This window comes from Alnus glutinosa, chromosome 12 (genome assembly GCF_958979055.1).
Source record: "Alnus glutinosa chromosome 12, dhAlnGlut1.1, whole genome shotgun sequence".
NCBI lineage: Eukaryota > Viridiplantae > Streptophyta > Magnoliopsida > Fagales > Betulaceae > Alnus > Alnus glutinosa.
This window is the reverse complement of record NC_084897.1, coordinates 3,304,540-3,321,688: the sequence shown is the minus strand read 5'-3', so window position 1 is coordinate 3,321,688 and position 17,149 is coordinate 3,304,540. Positions and strand designations below refer to the sequence as shown.

Sequence of the window (17,149 nt, the reverse complement as noted above, 5' to 3'; positions counted from 1 at the left end):
GCTAAAGTTGCTAAATTTGTTGAGACAAAGCAGGGGAGCTCTTATCCGATTTGGGTAGTCGATCCCCTTGTTTATATGAGACAGGCTCCTTGTTTAACTATCACATGTTAGGCTTGTGATTGTGCAATATTAGTATAAGCCTAAAGAGAATTCGCGGCATAAAGCCGATACGGCAGGACTCTCGGGTAGTCATATCTTGGGAGATAGACACCGAGTAGTTATCCTTAGGAAAGCTATTGCCAAGAATACGCAATATGAGGTAAATTCTAATTGAGTCTAAGGAATGTAGACATTTTGGGACTGCGAGTCAACTTAGTCAGCCAAGCCTCAGGACACCGGGACAAGCATATCCCGAGAACTTAGATATCAACCGCATCCCAGAAAATCTGGATTAGAATCCTATTCCAAGTTGAATTAAGGTAGAAGTCACAATCCGGATCTCTTGGGATCCCACCTAGTTCTTAGAAATCTGGGATTAAAAACCAATCCCAGATTTGTTGCCGAAAATCTCGGGATTGTTAAGGAAAGATTCCCCAAATTGGAAGATAAAAGAGTCCGAGTCTAAGTCAGATTCTGACGGCGCTCCTAAGTCAAAGAACACGAAACCTTAGCAGTAAGGGTTCTCATCATTCAGCCTATAAATAGGCCATGCTGAGCATTTGATTATTGAACGTATTTTTCTCTCAAAATTTAAGCATCAGAGTGAGACCCCAGAAGGGTCTGTTAATTTTAATTGTTTTGTAAGATTCTTAAGAAGTGTGAAGAACATTGAAGAACGTGTTGTTCACATCATAACGGAAACTATACAAACAATGTCCACTTCCCGTACGTCAAAAATCAAATCGATGATCCGGACAACATACATGATGACAAAGCCCCAATTCCATTCTCAAATTGATGACTCCAAATGAACAATCAATAGTTTTCAACAATACAAATGGATTTCAAGACTAATGCTTGTAAAATTCTTCCAAGAATGGGTAGACATGTCAATTTTGTGTAAGATATTGGCATTTCTTGATGGCCCAATGCATTTGACAAAAACTACAAGCATTGATTTTATTGTAATTTACATCCGTCTTTTTATTGGTACACCATAATACAATAATAAACATTCAAAGCTTCGAGTAGAGTGGCTCCTAGGCTTATGCAAGAAAGCTCTTTGCGATGTTCCCACCTCCTCCATTAGGATAAAACCCACCAGGTTTGTACTCACTTCCAGTTCCATATATTATCCTCAAGATCTCCGGTGGCGTCCGAGCATATGAACGAGAATTAGAATCAGCGGAGAGAATGTTGCTGTCCGTACGATTTTCTGCTCCAAGAAATAGAGGTACTTCTAAGCCTTCGTCTTTGTTGCCACACGAGGCCAGCTTGTTTCTGAGCGCAGAGATACCGATAGTAAACTCGGCTACGGTCAAGTTGTATGGCAGCACTTTCTGGGTGGCTCTCTCATATAGTAGTGTTCTTATAACTGCATCCTGTCCAGACTCAACGCCCAAAAGCGACGCAACCAACTACGTACCAAGAGTATTGATTAGTTATAAGTGATATTTATATTTGCATGGTTTAAAAAAATGGTTTAAAGAAATTGTGAGAGGAACCCTAATGGATCTACCTGTCTGAGTTAGTTTTGGGCTGTACCTGAACACTTGCCCGGACAGGTAGGACACGAAAGGACCCATTCAAAACACAGAAAATTTATATTTGACGCCAAAACAAAAAGAGCCTTACTATGGTTCTAGAAAATTAATTTGAAAGGTTCTTACACTTCGAGAAGTTTCATTTGCAAGGCTTGGAATGGTGCCAACATAACCCACGAGTCCTACATAAGGGATCGCATAAGATGCTAAGAGATAGTTGACTGTGTCACAGTAAGGGTCGAATGGAGGATTTAATTTGAAACCAACTGCTGCATCAAATAGTTTTGCAAAACTCTGAGGGCTAAGATCCAATTGCGACCTTGGAATTCCTCCTATTATTGTAATTATAGCCCTGAAAAATTGTCTTCAATTTATTAAATAAAAGAAAAATGGAGGTGATTATCAAGTAAATGAAAATCAAATATATATATATATATATATATATATATATTTCTATAGGACCTGAGATGACCAACTTCCTGATATGCAAATTCCTCAATGATCCTTCGAACACGACGGTCAAGATTGGCCTTCTTAGCACCGATGGGAGGCGGACCACCGGCCGCAAAAGTTGGAGCGATGCTGTCGAGTCCTCTACCTAGTGCACCATACAGGAAAAACTCTGCTTCAAGGAACTCAAGGTTAAATGCAAATTGAATCCGGTCAATATCATTGGCTACAATTGGTCCGCAGTTGGGAGCACCCGCCATCACCTGGCCAAGTTTCATTGTAATAAGAAAGATAAAGGAGGGGAGGAAAAGGCTAGCCATTGTTTGTGATTGTATGCAGCTTAGGGGCATGGGTGGGTACGTGAGTGATTGAGGCATGTATGCATTACCAGCTTATATAGAGAAGAATTGTAGGGATAAGATTAGGGTGCATGAGATATATATGTTTAGTTTTTCAGTTGGAATTATTAGATTAGGTTTTTTAAAATTAGTATTGGGATTAATTAGCTAGGAGTTCTTATATATCAATTTAGGTGTCATCCTATATACTGTATTCTATTTAAAGTCGTATTTCTAAATCTAAGGAATTCTCCCATCCTGAGTGCAGTTTTACGGTTTTACCTATTCGAAATGAGCTATTGCTGTGTTTTCCTACCCGAAAGATGGATAATTATTTAACTCAAACAATTCTTTTACAATAGAGTTATTTATCTCTTTTGAAACTCTTAGAAGTTATTTATCATAATCTCAAAACAATAGGGATCAATTTAATAATTTTCACCTCTCGTTGAAGTAAATTATTACTTTTCACAACCCTAGAGTTCTAGCTATCAAGCGTAGGGCAGAGCTTTTACAAAATTAATAAAGATGCTTGTGTAGGCTGGAGTCAAGGTCTTTTTAAATTTTTTATTTTTGGGGTAGATAACACATTATTGCAACACAAACAACTAAACCAAGAGTAAAGGAAACAAACACAGAAAAAATATGAAAAAAAAATATAAAAAGGCCTCCTAGACTAACAACAAATTTTAGAATAACCTCATGAATTTTTAAGTGTACTAATGTGACCTATCAAACTACCAAAGTGTGTCAAAAATGCCACTTTTATCGAAATATTCCTATAATACCATTATTCTCTTAAAAACCCTTAGTCTAGCTATTATTCTCTTAAAAATGCCACTTTTATCGAAATATTCATATAATACCCTTAATCTATTATTTAATTATTTCTTTTTTTACTCGATCTCCCTCTTGCAAACCGAGTGATGAACTCATGTTGCAGACCCAACAAGTGACTGCTCGCCGCCAACCGCGAACCACATCGCGAAGCCAAGAAACCCGTGCTCATTGCCACCTTTTGATGTTTCTCTAGCCCGGAACATAGTGCAGTATCTCTCACCTCCTGAACTCTCTCTTTCTCTCTCTCTCTCTCTCTCTCTCTCTCTGCCCATGTATCATAGAGAGGGAGAGAGGATACAGTTGTTTTTTTTTTTTTTTTCTCCTTTATTTCAGTTACTCTACATTTGGAGAGGAATTATAGTAAATCTAAAAAATATGAAGTTTGCATATGAAAATTGATAAACCGTTTCACAATCATTATATTTACTTACCTCAGATGTTGGACATCTTAATCCTCTCGTCACTACAATTCATACTCTAGTATTAGAGAAATATATATATATACAACACTAGCTAGAAACCATAGTCTTACACATAAAACCCTAATCATGCATTAAAAATTCTAATTATCCTTTTCTGACTTGCATCTATCGATCGTTCGGTCCTCATGGGTCGAACGTTCCATGCTAACCATAATCTATAAATTTGTTAAAAACTCTTATTAAAACCTAATCGCAAACTCAACCAAATTTCTTTATAGTCCTAGCTAGAAGCTCTAACAATCATCATCCATTATGTAACATGTTAAATAGGATCATGAGTTACAAGTATCGTTAAGACATAAAGATTCTAATCCATTTCTTGCAAATCCTAATCCTTTGATATTAATCCGAAATAAGTGCATTAAAACTTGGTGTAATGTGTATTTAAGTACGATTTGTTATTTAAAAGAAATAAATCTTCAAAAATCTATTGTTCTGATGCAGGGTTCTACTCTCTCAAAGTAAGAATAAGAACTTTTAACTCTAGAAAACTACAAAGCATCTTTAGATCGATACAAAAATAGACAGTAAAAACATGCATAGAATTGAGGATTAAGAGTCGAGGTCAAACTCACTAGGACAAGGTAGAAGCTTCTCCAAGCTTTGAGCAGCAAAACCTCCAAGATTGCCCTCTCTCTCTCTCTCTCTCTCTCTCTCTCTCTAAGGTTTGAGGGTTTCTGATAAAAGGACGAAAATTGGACTTAAGGTTCATCATACGTCCTTAAATAGGGTTACATACACATGCACACAAATATTAAAACCCTAAAAAAAATTTCAATGCAATCTGCATCGAACGTTCGACATCAAGGATCAAAAGTTTGAGGACAACTGTACATGCTTTGATCGTTTGAAGTTTGATCGAACGTTTGAGGATAGTTGTGTTGCGATCTTTTGAAGTTTGATCGGACGGTCGAGGACATCATTCTATTTTTAAATATTTTTGAACACTTTACAAATTGAATATTTGGAACACTTTGTTCATGTATGCATGCTTAATTTAATTATGTATAAATTTAAAATATTTAAAAGGTCTCGAGTAGCAAATTATTATTAATATTTAAAAAAATTGCCACATGTTTGGGCAGGGTGTTACTGTTGTCCAACTGCATAACCACCGGGTTGCATGCTCTTTCCCTTTACTTATTCCCTACTTTCTTTATTTTATATGTTTTTTTTTTAATAGTTACCCTGGGGCCTCTTGAATGCTACGATATTTAATGAATTTCATATAATATATATATATGAATTAAAACTTTTATAACCAAACACCAAGCAATATTTCCCTTGTAACACTACTGAACGTACACTTTACTACTGGACCATAACACTGCCGAACATTTCAATACGGAACCTCGATACCCCTAAACCATATTATTGTTGAACCATATCAGTGTTGGACTACAGTTTCCTCATAAAGCAAAATTGTATTTAACAAATTTGTCGATTGCTCGTGTGGGCCCTCTTGTCCCTTCTTGGGAGAATTCGTACACGATAAATGGTAGAGCTCTTTCTACTGTCTTTTTTAGGTCCTTCTATGCTGATATGGCACCTTATTTTTAATAAAGAAAAACTACAGCTTAATTTCTCTCTTCTGTTTTTATTAAGTATAGAAATACCACAGAATGACTCTAAAAGGAGTAGTATCATTCCTCTTCATACACTAACCGATTTGATTTCAAGCCACAACACCTTAGTAGCCGTCAATCTATCCGATCGATGTGAGTGCGTGCTGGGTACGACTCTCCCTAGCTACTAATTACTAACCCGAGCCTAAATCCAAATATGGCCCCAACATAACTTTGAGATTCTTAATTAGTCTTTTTAATTTGAATGTGGCACCATATTCAAAATATGACAAGTGGTTAAAATTGTTATACCCAAAAAAATTTGAGAGATCGCTTGAATTGCCGGCTTACTGTGAAAGCCTATTGCCCGCGTCACTTACATGCATGGGGTAGTGACATCCCTAAAATTAAACAAGGATGATGTGAGAATGAGATTTGTGATTTTTTTTTTTTTTTTTTTTTTTAAATGGACCATCTATTATATATGTGTGATTTTCATTGACCATAATCTAAAGTGGTTATGGCATTCGTTCGATCACCATATTGTCTTATCATTCTTCTTCTTGAAAATACTTCGAGTATCATACCCATGTATTGGTAATCTTGTCTTGTAAGTTCCCGATAACCATGGGTTATACTTGGCAAATTACTCCATTTTTTTCTTGAAAAAGTCAACTCTAAAATATTCCACATTACATATCATATCAATTACTCTTTAACAATTTTCTACACTTTTTATATCATATCAATTACTTTTTAACCATTTTTTTTTTCACTTTTTCATAAAAAAAATTAAAAATTTATATCTACTTTATATCACATCAATTACTTCTTCTTATTATTTTTTTTAAAAAAATATTCCACCACTAAAATGTTTACAAGGCACACCCATATACCCAAGGCCAAGGTGCATGTTGATAGTGTTTTTCTTACAAGGCTAGCTATAGCTTGCCCATCTTTCTTGAGGGGCTTTCTCTCTCTCCCTTTGTTTTCTATTTTTTTTTTTGTTTTTTTTTTTTTTTTCAGTTTACAACTCAATCAGTAGATTGTGGACCTAAGTGCGGACCATATCAAGCCACTGTACTACGTCACCTGATTCAATTTGTACTAAACCTGAAATTTGTGAAAGCTGAGTTTTTCTTGAATGGTGCATTTGGTCAAGGGCTCGATACCATCAATCCATCTCTAGCCCAATCTCAACCCTCTTTTGAATTTTTAATTAGGGGTAAATCTCTTTTATATGCCTGCGCGTTTATCTAAAGTAAAAACAGTTAAATCTTAAACTTAATTTTATATTAAGTCATATGCTACACCTAATTGTATACAAAAAATATATATATATATATATATATATATATATATATATATATATATATATATATATATATATAAACGAATACCATAAATATTTTCTATTTTAATTACTATAAACATGTACAACTCTAAAAAGCTAAATCATCTGACAATTTACTAGTGCAAAAAGTCATCGTTAAACTTTTGAATGGTCAAAAATGATACTTTTATTAAAAAAAAAAAAAATTTAACCTTTTGAATGGTCAAAAAAACCCAATTACTAAGATAGTTCCACGGCCCTCTTTAAGGGATTGGCATTAATTATTGGGGCATGCAGTGGGGCAAGGAATTGGGATCGAGTGGTGTGGGTTGGAGTCCATTGCTGTTGCTAGCTATTGCTACTGTTGGAGTTGCGGCTGTTTGGTGATGGCAAGAGCAATGTGCTTGTGTTTCTGGTAATTTCCAATGTTACATTAGATGGGAAAGCGGCAATATTCCCTTAGCTTCCATCAAATTCGACGGGAATTTTGGATTAATTTCTACGTTAATCTTTGTGATTCCATTTTATCCGTTCCACCGCAGCTTGGATGCAAGGATCAATCATCAATTAGGCTTGTATCTAATCATAACATTAATGCACAAATGCTCCATTACATGGTATATATTTGTTTGCTTGGACTTTTTCCACAACGGTAGTCTTATCCGATCATGACAGAGGTAATTAATTAGAACATGTTTAATCATGCATATCATCATTATTTGTCTATATATATAACAAAGCTCCGATAAGAAAGTTGACCTGACAACGCACGTAATTATCATGCCGGTCACCGATATATATAGGATGTGTTTGTTGCACACAACTCACTTATACAATTTCTACACAACTCAAGACATATTGGTGAAATCCATGTATGGTCCTACCAATATGTCTTGAGTTGTGTAGAAGTCATGTAAGTGGGTTGTACAAGAATCATTTTCCAATATTTCTAAATATTTGTCTTATCCTAACGGTCATATTTTTCAAAATTTATCTTTTCCTAATGGTCATATTTTTGAAAATTTATTTTTTTCTTAACGATTGTATTTTTCAAAAGTTCATATGCTTTGTGCTACTCCTAGTTCTCGTCCAATGCTACATAGAAATGAACGTTTGTGTTTGAGTGTGAAAAGGAAATAAAAAAGGAAAAGATAAATTTTATTCTTTTGGTTAGTGAACATTACTCAGCAACCTTAGTGAGTACTATTCACTCATCAAACAAAAATCACCATTTTGAGAGGCTATTGGGGAGGATACTTTTGTGGTTTTTAGTGATTTGGCTAACCAAAATATTTAAAAAAAATTATTTTGGTGAGTCTACTAAGAACGCTCTAGATCGAGAGGCACGAAAAAAAATAGGATCATACTACCTTGTAGACACATGTGACAAATATATCTCACGTGTTCTCGATCATCACAAATTAGTAAAGGTTAAAATGATCAAATAAACAATTTGAGGAAGGTACGAAATGAAACTCAGCCCAACTGCCCAAGGTCTGAGGCAACTTCGGCCGAAGACAGGGGCTCATCTTAGAATTTGTTTGGGTTTGCAATTTATTAATATGGATTTAAAAATGTGTGATTTAAAAACATGATTTTTAAAAACGCAATTAAACATTTTGAAAACTCGCAGTTTGGTTTTTAAAATCACAGTTTAATCTCTAAAATTCTGTGTTTTCGAAAAAGCACAACATTGCACGCGATTTGAAAACGCAAAAAATCTGCGTTTTCAAATCGCAATTTTTAAAAAATGTAATCCCAAACGATTTAGTTTAAAATCGCATTTTTTGTCTATAAAATCCTAACAAAATTGAATCCTTAGTCTTTTAGATCTGAATCGAGCTACGTTGGGCATAAGTCCAAAGATTCATTCCAACCCGCCAAGCTCAAATTTTATATCTTTCTAATGGGTGCTGAAGTTCAAACCAAAACCCTATTCCTAAGGTTCGGTTCACTCTTATCATTGGTGGGCGTAACTAGGCCTCTAAGACCAAACCGTCCTAAATTTATTGTTTTTCCTTTCTTTTCATACTTTTGCTTAAAAGTGGTAATTCGAGTTCACGTATCGGCTTCAGGTCGTGTTGGAGCATGGGTAGAAGACTATATAAGTCAACCCTAACTCGAGTCATTTAATTAAATAGATTAGAGCCATCAACTCTAATCTGCTAATTTTGTATTGAGTTCAAATTGGGCTTACAGGCTGTATAAAAAGTTTGCCAACTTTACTATTCTTCTCTTATTTTATATTTCACATAAATTTAATTTTTTACACATGCATGATCAAAAACCTTATCCAAAAATCGTCGCCCCATTAATGTATGTGACTGTGAGAGATCCAAAAACCTTTTTGCTTTTCTTAATGAAAATTATGAAACTACTTTACATGCCTTTCGACCTGCACACTCCTGTCTTCTCCGTAAACATAGGCTTTCATCATTTACAAACAGACTTTGAAGCATTTCTCATTGACAAATTGGCTGTATGACCATTGACAATGTCTTAATGTGACCAAATATAGATGTATTCAAACAAAGGGGGCCTTTGAGTGTGCTCCATTTTGATCTAATTCGTTGAGCTTTAAAGATAATGGTAACTAAATTATACTGTGATAGGCTGATAGCTTACCTACTATGTAAATTCTCGTTGCAACTAATGCAACCTTAATCATAATGTTCTTAAGACATGACACAGTGCGCATGCATGATGGTTTGATTGTACATGGACTTTAGAGAAGAGAAAATTTATACATATGTAATAATTGTAAGAGATGATGTGACATCAATGCATGTCGACAGTTTGATGATTCGGACTGTAGAGTATATGCATTAATATTTGTTTTGGGAAGTTGATACTAAAGTACATAGATTGTGTGGTCGGGGAAGAGGGGCTAGCTGGAGAAGATTCGGATCCATTATCCATATATATATCCTCCATCTTCATAGCTAGGGCCGGGCTAGCTATTGGAAAGATATATACCAGCTTCTACACATTTGATCGATGTACATAAACGTGCTTCTTGACAATATTGCTCACTGTTTTGATTGGTTCAAAGACTATTCAGGGCAAGCTCTAAACCCATTTTTACTTGATCGTATTTAATTAACCCATTTTCAGTAAATACTGTTTACATAGTGTAGCTAGCTAGCTAGTTGAAAACAGATCCGCTTTGAGTTGAGAGGAAAATAAATTTTCTAGCATGATTCAAACCGTAGAAACCCAAGTAGGAAAGCTTTGATACTATGAAAAAACATATATAAAATATGAAAGAGTAGAGAGACGGTACCATCAAACTTAATTATAATCAATCTTATAAAAGGTACGTGAGTACAATATTATTTTACTATATTTCCTTATAATATAGGTAATATATTCTCTAACAATGATATCACGAGAAGAATTTGTATTTTCCATAAGAGGTAGTTTTCTCGAGTATGTTTGAGTGTAACATGGTGGGTGAGAGGAGCTAGCTATGGAGGCCGGGTGGGATAGCAGAATTTTGTGGGGAATAATTTATATATTTGTGGTGGAAGAATTTTCAGAGTCAGCCATGGATACCTGTTTCCTACGGCAACTACTAGCTAGATACATATAATTCATATAAAAATCAATCTACAGGGTATATTATTCTCAATGCAACACAAATTATACTTCTCCTAATCAATCTTATGATCATGATCTTCTTTGTTGGAGGATATATTGGTTTTGTGACGCCTAGTGCTCTTGGGATATATAATTATGTTCCAATAACATAGTATCAAAGGCAACTCTCTTATTAATTAGAGTTCATGGATAATCAGTCATCTCTTTCAAAATCCACGAGGAAATTGCATGCGTATGTTGGGCACAGTACTTGAACATGGCCGGTGCATCCACTTTATAACTATGATGAGGTGCATGACTGCACAAATTTCAAACAGTAGCTGGTAGGCCGCTTTTTATTTCAAAGCTCGTGGACCAACAAAAAGTGGAAGTCTTTCTTTATGATTTACAGTGGCCATTTCTGTTTGGACTGTCTCAAAGAAAGTGGCATTATTATCGTATTGGGACATATCACTTGTCAATATAAGCATAGGAAATCCTGCCCCCTCCCTCTTCTCATGTATTGCTCAAAAAAAAAAAATTAAGAAGAAGAAAAAAAAAGTGGGAGAAAAGGCATTGGAAATCCTGGTAAATATCTAGTGTACGTAAAATGTTGCTACAGTAGTTGACGATGGTGGTAGAGAGTACAGACACAAATATGCAATCAATCTGCAGGTGTTTGTATATTATTCAATAAAGAAACATTATATACCGAAAAGATTAATCAAAATTACAATTGCAGCTTCCTAAAATTATTTGTGAAACCCAATTTTAGCTAATAAAAAATTAATATAAGACTTAATATTCATACAATTTCTTTACAATTCACCCATCTAATATAAGACTTAATTAACACTATGTAGTGGCGGATCTACTTGAAGACCTGATTCAAAAGTTGTGAAAAAAAAATTATTCTTAAAGAAGTCTTGAATTGGAAGGGCTAATGGCCCCTCTGAATTTTTAAAATGATAATTGTTTCGAACTTCAAGTAAAAAGAGAACAATTGTATATGTTTCTAAATTTCTCATGATCGAGTAACGGCTACTAGCTAGCTCATCGCCGACTTGGCAATTTGTATCATATTTCTTTTATTTTTCTATTTTCTAGGTGAGGAATAAAGATTCATTTTATTTTATTTTTGTACGTGTTGCTTGGGATGATAGTTAAAAATGGGAGTGCCACATGATTGGGTCGGTGTAGGGTAAAAAATTAAAATAAATTGATACAGTGACTCTTTTAGTATTTACAACCATGATCAAATGAGCATTTTTAATTATGAAAGTTGTTAAAATAAAGATTTCGGAACAAAATAAAGAATGAATTTTGTTAAAGCATTTTTTGGTATAACCTGCCCAGTGATGAGCAACCTCCAAAATAATAAGAGCGTAAAAGGATCTTTAGTCTTGACTGGAGGCACTTCGATACTTAATTTAGCATGCGCTTTTGTACGTGTTTATAATTTTTAGTTTGGCCAATTCGATAATAATTTTTTAGCTCTACCATTGACTCTATGAAAGTGATATATATGTTGGTCTATACCTAAAAATATATAAGATATGCATTATGTTCGCATGAATAGATGCAAGCTAAGTCTCCATATCTGATTATATTCTTATAATCTTATTAATGGGTTGTATCTATTAGGTAGAGAATCTCTTAGGGAGTCCACAAAGAGCACATTAATATACACTTATATATATATATGAATAATAGCATCGGTTTGTGGGAATTTGTCCCACCACTTGACGAACCAATGGCGATCAATGATATCGCATTCTTTGACATAATTCCATTTTAAAATTCAAGAAATCTTGAATTTTATAACAAAATGCATTATGGTAGGGAATTTCTTTCCATAAGCATCAGTATTGAAATGATCTCTGAAAGTTCCAAATGTTTTGGCAAGCTGCAGAGGGAAAATGTCCGAAATTGCTCCGAACTGTCCCCACCATTTTGAGAACCAGAGAGGGAGGATCCTAGTAAATTTCTTATCAAAATTAATAAACCAAGAATGATTATTGGCGGAGTTCTGGTAGAGCATGAATCTAAACCGGGCATCTATATAATTATAATAAGAATAAGATAGCTCAAAATTGGAAAGAATTCTGGGCTGGGAAGGGTGTTCACCCCAATCTTTGAGAAGGAGAACCTATATATATAACTATTTTGTTTGTTTTTCCTTAATGTAGGACTTAACACTCATACATGCACTCACAACAAATATCCCTCTCACGTGTGAGTTTCTTTCACATTGACATTACTCCTCCTCGCATATGAGGCCTTTATTTTTATTTTTTTGACATATGAGGCCTTTATAAATTCAAGAGTATCACGCGTACAAGAGTTCCAAGAGTCATCCACACTCATTTACAAAAGACCAAGACACTCATTTAAGCAAAGCAAAACCATAGCTCTGATACCAATTTGTTAGGAAGAGAATTGCTTAGGGAGTTCACTAAGAGTACATTTATATACATTTTTGGACACTACTCAAACTCAAAAGCTTAAGCTAATGGGTTTGGTTCCATTATGTACGTATATTAACTACTTACTTTTAAAAAAAAAAAAAAAAAAAGAACCTCTCTCTCTCTCTCTCTCTCTCTCTCTCTCTCTCTCCAAGTGCTCTCCACTCTCTCTTGTAGAGTTTGTCCCTTCCTATCATTTTTCTTCCATCCTTTGGCCATCTCCTTTTCCCTCAGTCATAAACTATAACCTAGAAGATATTGAGCACTTGATTACCCAAACAGAGGCCCTTAACTGATAGGATAACCCCTCCCATCCTCTTACCCAGCTCACTGGAATCCAAATATCAACTTAGTCATATGTTATTTAGGAAGATTATATAAACCTATTCCAAAAACATTAGTTAGAGCCACCCTACAACATGCATGGCATTTTCTAACATTCCTTACCATTGAAGACCAAGACAAAAAACCACATGCATTCTTGTTTTCCTTTGCCTTCTTGCAAGAACAAGACCCTATTTTGTCTCAAACCCCTTGGAATACCAAGGGTCATCCGTTGTTCTTGAAAAATTGGGATCCGTATTCACTCTAGAAGAAATTGATTTCTCAGTTAAAGCTTTCTGGATACAGATCCAAAGATTTCCCATAAGGAATATGACTTCTGCAAACGCAACTACCATTGGAGAAAGGTCGGACAAACTCCTTGAGGTCGAAAATGCTAGAAACCAAGGGATGCAAAAAAAGAAATTTCATAGAGTCCAACTGCTGAACTACCCATTGGTCTTTGGTTTATCTCACACTCGTCAAGAAAAACTTCCTGCAAGGATACAGTTCAAATACACCTCTTAGATTTTTGTTTTGGGTGTGGTAAACAATGCCATATAACCCCTAGTTACCCCATTTACCCCTACACACTTCTAACCCCGCATGTAGCCTCTCTCTCTCTCTCTCTCTCTCTCTCTCTCTCTATGTTGATTCTATTGTCCTTTCCAAAATTAAGGTTTTTCATAAGTCCAACCCTACAACCACCACTAACAAGGAGCAAAATCAGGCCTTTCATACCAAAGAGCCTTTAGTCCTAGAAATTGTTGTCAAACCTCTTGAGCCACCTTGCAAACAACTGAAGTTGAAAAGTTGGAACTTAGTTATCCAAGTTGCCCTAGAGCTAACCCAGATTCACTGGTTCTGGTACTTACCAGCCAATCCAAGTCACTGGTCACCCAGGCCCTAGCCACTTGTCATGGGTCAAATCTCCATCATCCCCATGTCAGACCCTCGACCCTCACGTAAGCACCTAAACCTTCGATCATGTGTGATACTGAATTCAAAATCTGTACTTCCTTCAATTCTACATGAAATGTTGTAGAGAAGGATAAGGATCTGATATTGGGTGCTGCAAAACCCCACCCAATCCAATCACAAGTAGAACTCGAATCAATCCTTGATTACCCCTTAAGCTTCAGCTTCTGATTTCTTTAAATTCAAGCCCCTCATAGATAGACCCTATAACGCCCCCAAAATTAGGTAATGATTTTATTTAACTTGGAGAGTTATTAGCAGTGCCTCTAGAACAATTAATTGGTAATTGCCTAGCGAAACCAACATTATCATCTTATCGGAGTGAATGAAAAGCAGAAAGCGGAAGAATATGAAATCTGAGAATCTAAAAGTAATTAAACCTCAAATAATGATATCATCAATCATAGACCAAGAGTAATCCAAAATTGAATCCAACCTAGACAAACTTGCTACCAAGGAACCATTCGCTTGGCGTCTTCATCCTAGCGAATTTCTCGGTCGAACACTGCAACCTGCTAAATCGTAAACACCGAGGTGTTTAACAAGGAGGGGGAAACATACACTATGTGAGTCTAAGACTACGTACATAAATCATTACAATATTGGTTATGTAATAAGCCTCAAGTATTCATTTAGTTACGGAATCATAAAAGTAAATTTCCACAAAGATTGATTGTGTTGCTCCCGTTACTATGCATATAAAAATGTTCTAGTTCTAGTAACAATCACTTATATTTTGATGCAAGGAAAAACATGCTATAATTATATATGTCATACCTCATGATCTACCCAAGATATTTACCCATTTCCGGTAGGGTTGGCACTATCTCGAGAGACCTGTAATACAACACCGGTGCCCCGTATGTGTACGCATACCATCGTATACTAGCATCTTGACCGAGTCTGACCTCGGGTGATCCACACTACAAGCAAGGACGTAATCATGACCCCCATTCAAGCATGGTGTGCCGATCACAAAACAACCATTGGATCCAAGGCCCATCATAACATATCATAAACATTTTACCATAAAGAACAACTCATATAGTAGTAAGCCCATGACCATTATTTTGCATTAAACGGCATACCATGTCATACGATGTAATAGTATGGTTCATTCATTGTTATTATAAAATTGTAATACTTGTCTTGAAACAGCTATCAAATGCTATGGACATTTAAAGGGATTATACATATCATTAAGAAAAGTAAATTATGCTCAATCAGCTGATATATCACATATATCTATTGTGAAATCAGTTTTGTAAGTATTTAATTACTTTGTTCGCTCATCCATAAAATGGGACATCCTGAGTTCCTGCTACTACAAAACATATCCTAAGACTAAAAACACTCTTTAATCTATAAATAAAACCCTATTTTTAGCATTTCTGGTAAACTTCATACGTTCGGCAATAAGGATGATCATTCAGCTCACGGGCAACAAACGTTTGGCGTTACCATAATGCTTGAAACTCAAAAGACAATCTATTCTAACGTGCTAACTCTTAATCAAGAGTGAGCTTATACTTTTGTTGAGAAAATCCATTTTCTTTCAAAGGATAATCTTTAAAGTTTGCATGCTTGAAATTTGTAAAGACACAGAACTTAATAAAAATAAAATATTACCAATATGAAAAGAGAAGTTGGACAAGAAGGGTTACCTCTAGTGGATTATCTATTAAACTCCTCAATTTATCTCTAGAACTTTCCTCTAATCAAAAGTGGGATAAAATAAGTGTAGGAAGAGAAATGATGCATGGAAAACATCGAGGAATATGCATTTATAATGAAAAAGAATGTAGAGAATAAGGATCAATTAATCTGTCATTTGGCAAATGTTACTCAAGCGAGACTCAAACGTTAATGTACTATTTAGGGTTAACGAACGTTTGTTGTAGGATTTTGAACGTTCATTGTACGATCTGACACACATGCCTAAGGCATGGGATGTACTTTCTAACACTCAGTACAACACGTCATTGAACGTTTGCGACAAGAGCTTCGAACGCTCATAGTGGGAACTTCGAAATTTCGCAAATGGATAAGGATGATTAGTTGCATCATCTAGGGTTTCCATTGATCTTTTGCGAAAGGATAACGAACATCCATTTTAGGTTTTCACCGAACGTTCCGAGGATTACAAAGAACATTCGGGGGAAAAAAAAAATATTCAAAATTTAACTAAGGAATTTTTGTGTAAATTGTTGTGGGATGGGGTATAGGATTAATCTTTCTTAAAAAGCATTGATTTTTATACAAGGCATCACAGACCCATCTCTCTAAATTCTTCCAAGTCCACCATAACCCAAATCCAAGAGCTTCAAGAGAAGGACCTAGGCCCTGGAAACTACATCCTCACACCTGACATGGATGACTGTCTGGTTTGGGCTTTTCACAGCTAACCTGAGACCCATCATCCCTCGCCTAATTAAACCTTCGAGACCCAAACACATTTTGCTAACATCCCGCCAACTAGAAAATTCTCCAAGTCGCTTCTTAGATTCAACCCCTACACTAAAGCTATCCCTATTAAGAATTTTGACTCTCATGGAAGACATCTCAAGAAATTAAGATTTTACTCACTTCTGGACCAGGTGGATGATACTCTCAAGGTGATGGATGACGCGGGCACAGGGGTTGTAATTGACTAGATAGCTCTTTTAATCGTGAAATAGCTTAGGAGGCAAGCCTTACCTTGTAGTGGTGCAAATGCGAGGGCTTTACGATTCCTACTCAGTTTCCAAAAACCTCATTTGATCTTTATGTGTAAAACACAAATTAGGATTGTCCACCTCAAAAACATTCTCCTTTGGATGGGTTTTGTAAAACCCCAAACTTTAATTAGGATTAATAGTGCCTTAATTATAGCTTACGGATGTTAAGGTTGGTTCTCAATTGGTAAAGCTTGAGATCTTTGAATTTTCTGTCTGGTCAAATGTTCGAATTTGTATTCAAACGATGGGTGGAGAATGTTTGAAGTTTCCTTTGAACGATCGAAGTTGGATTCAAATGTTCGAAGTTAGCAAAATATCTTTTTTTTTAAAAAAAATTGGACACCTGAGTCCTTTTTATCCCTTTTACTCACCTATAAGAAGGACCTTATACCCCTTGGTCTCCATTTTTTTGCCATCTTTCAGTCCAAAAACACTATG

The 17,149-nt window shown here is 35.5% G+C and overlaps 1 protein-coding gene across 1 annotated transcript; it reads right to left on the bottom strand.

Annotated features, from left to right (window-relative positions):
• Positions 1-1,126: 1,126 nt before the first annotated feature.
• Positions 1,127-2,413, bottom strand: LOC133883102 (ferritin-like catalase Nec2). Its single transcript, XM_062322313.1, has 3 exons — positions 2,106-2,413; positions 1,770-1,995; positions 1,127-1,517 (listed from the first exon to the last, which is right to left on the bottom strand). The coding sequence occupies exons 1-3, from the start codon at positions 2,411-2,413 to the stop codon at positions 1,146-1,148; spliced, it is 906 nt and encodes a 301-aa protein (XP_062178297.1). The 3' UTR covers positions 1,127-1,145.
• Positions 2,414-17,149: the final 14,736 nt, after the last annotated feature.

Excerpts from the sequence above, each read along its gene's own strand:
- LOC133883102 (XM_062322313.1), bottom strand. The coding sequence starts at position 2,413 with ATGGCTAGCCTTTTCCTCCCCTCCTTTATCTTTCTTATTACAATGAAA. Across the intron at positions 1,996-2,105 it reads CAGGAAGTTGGTCATCTCAG|GGCTATAATTACAATAATAG; the intron begins GTCCTATAGAAA and ends ACAATTTTTCAG. Across the intron at positions 1,518-1,769 it reads CAAATGAAACTTCTCGAAGT|TTGGTTGCGTCGCTTTTGGG; the intron begins GTAAGAACCTTT and ends CTTGGTACGTAG.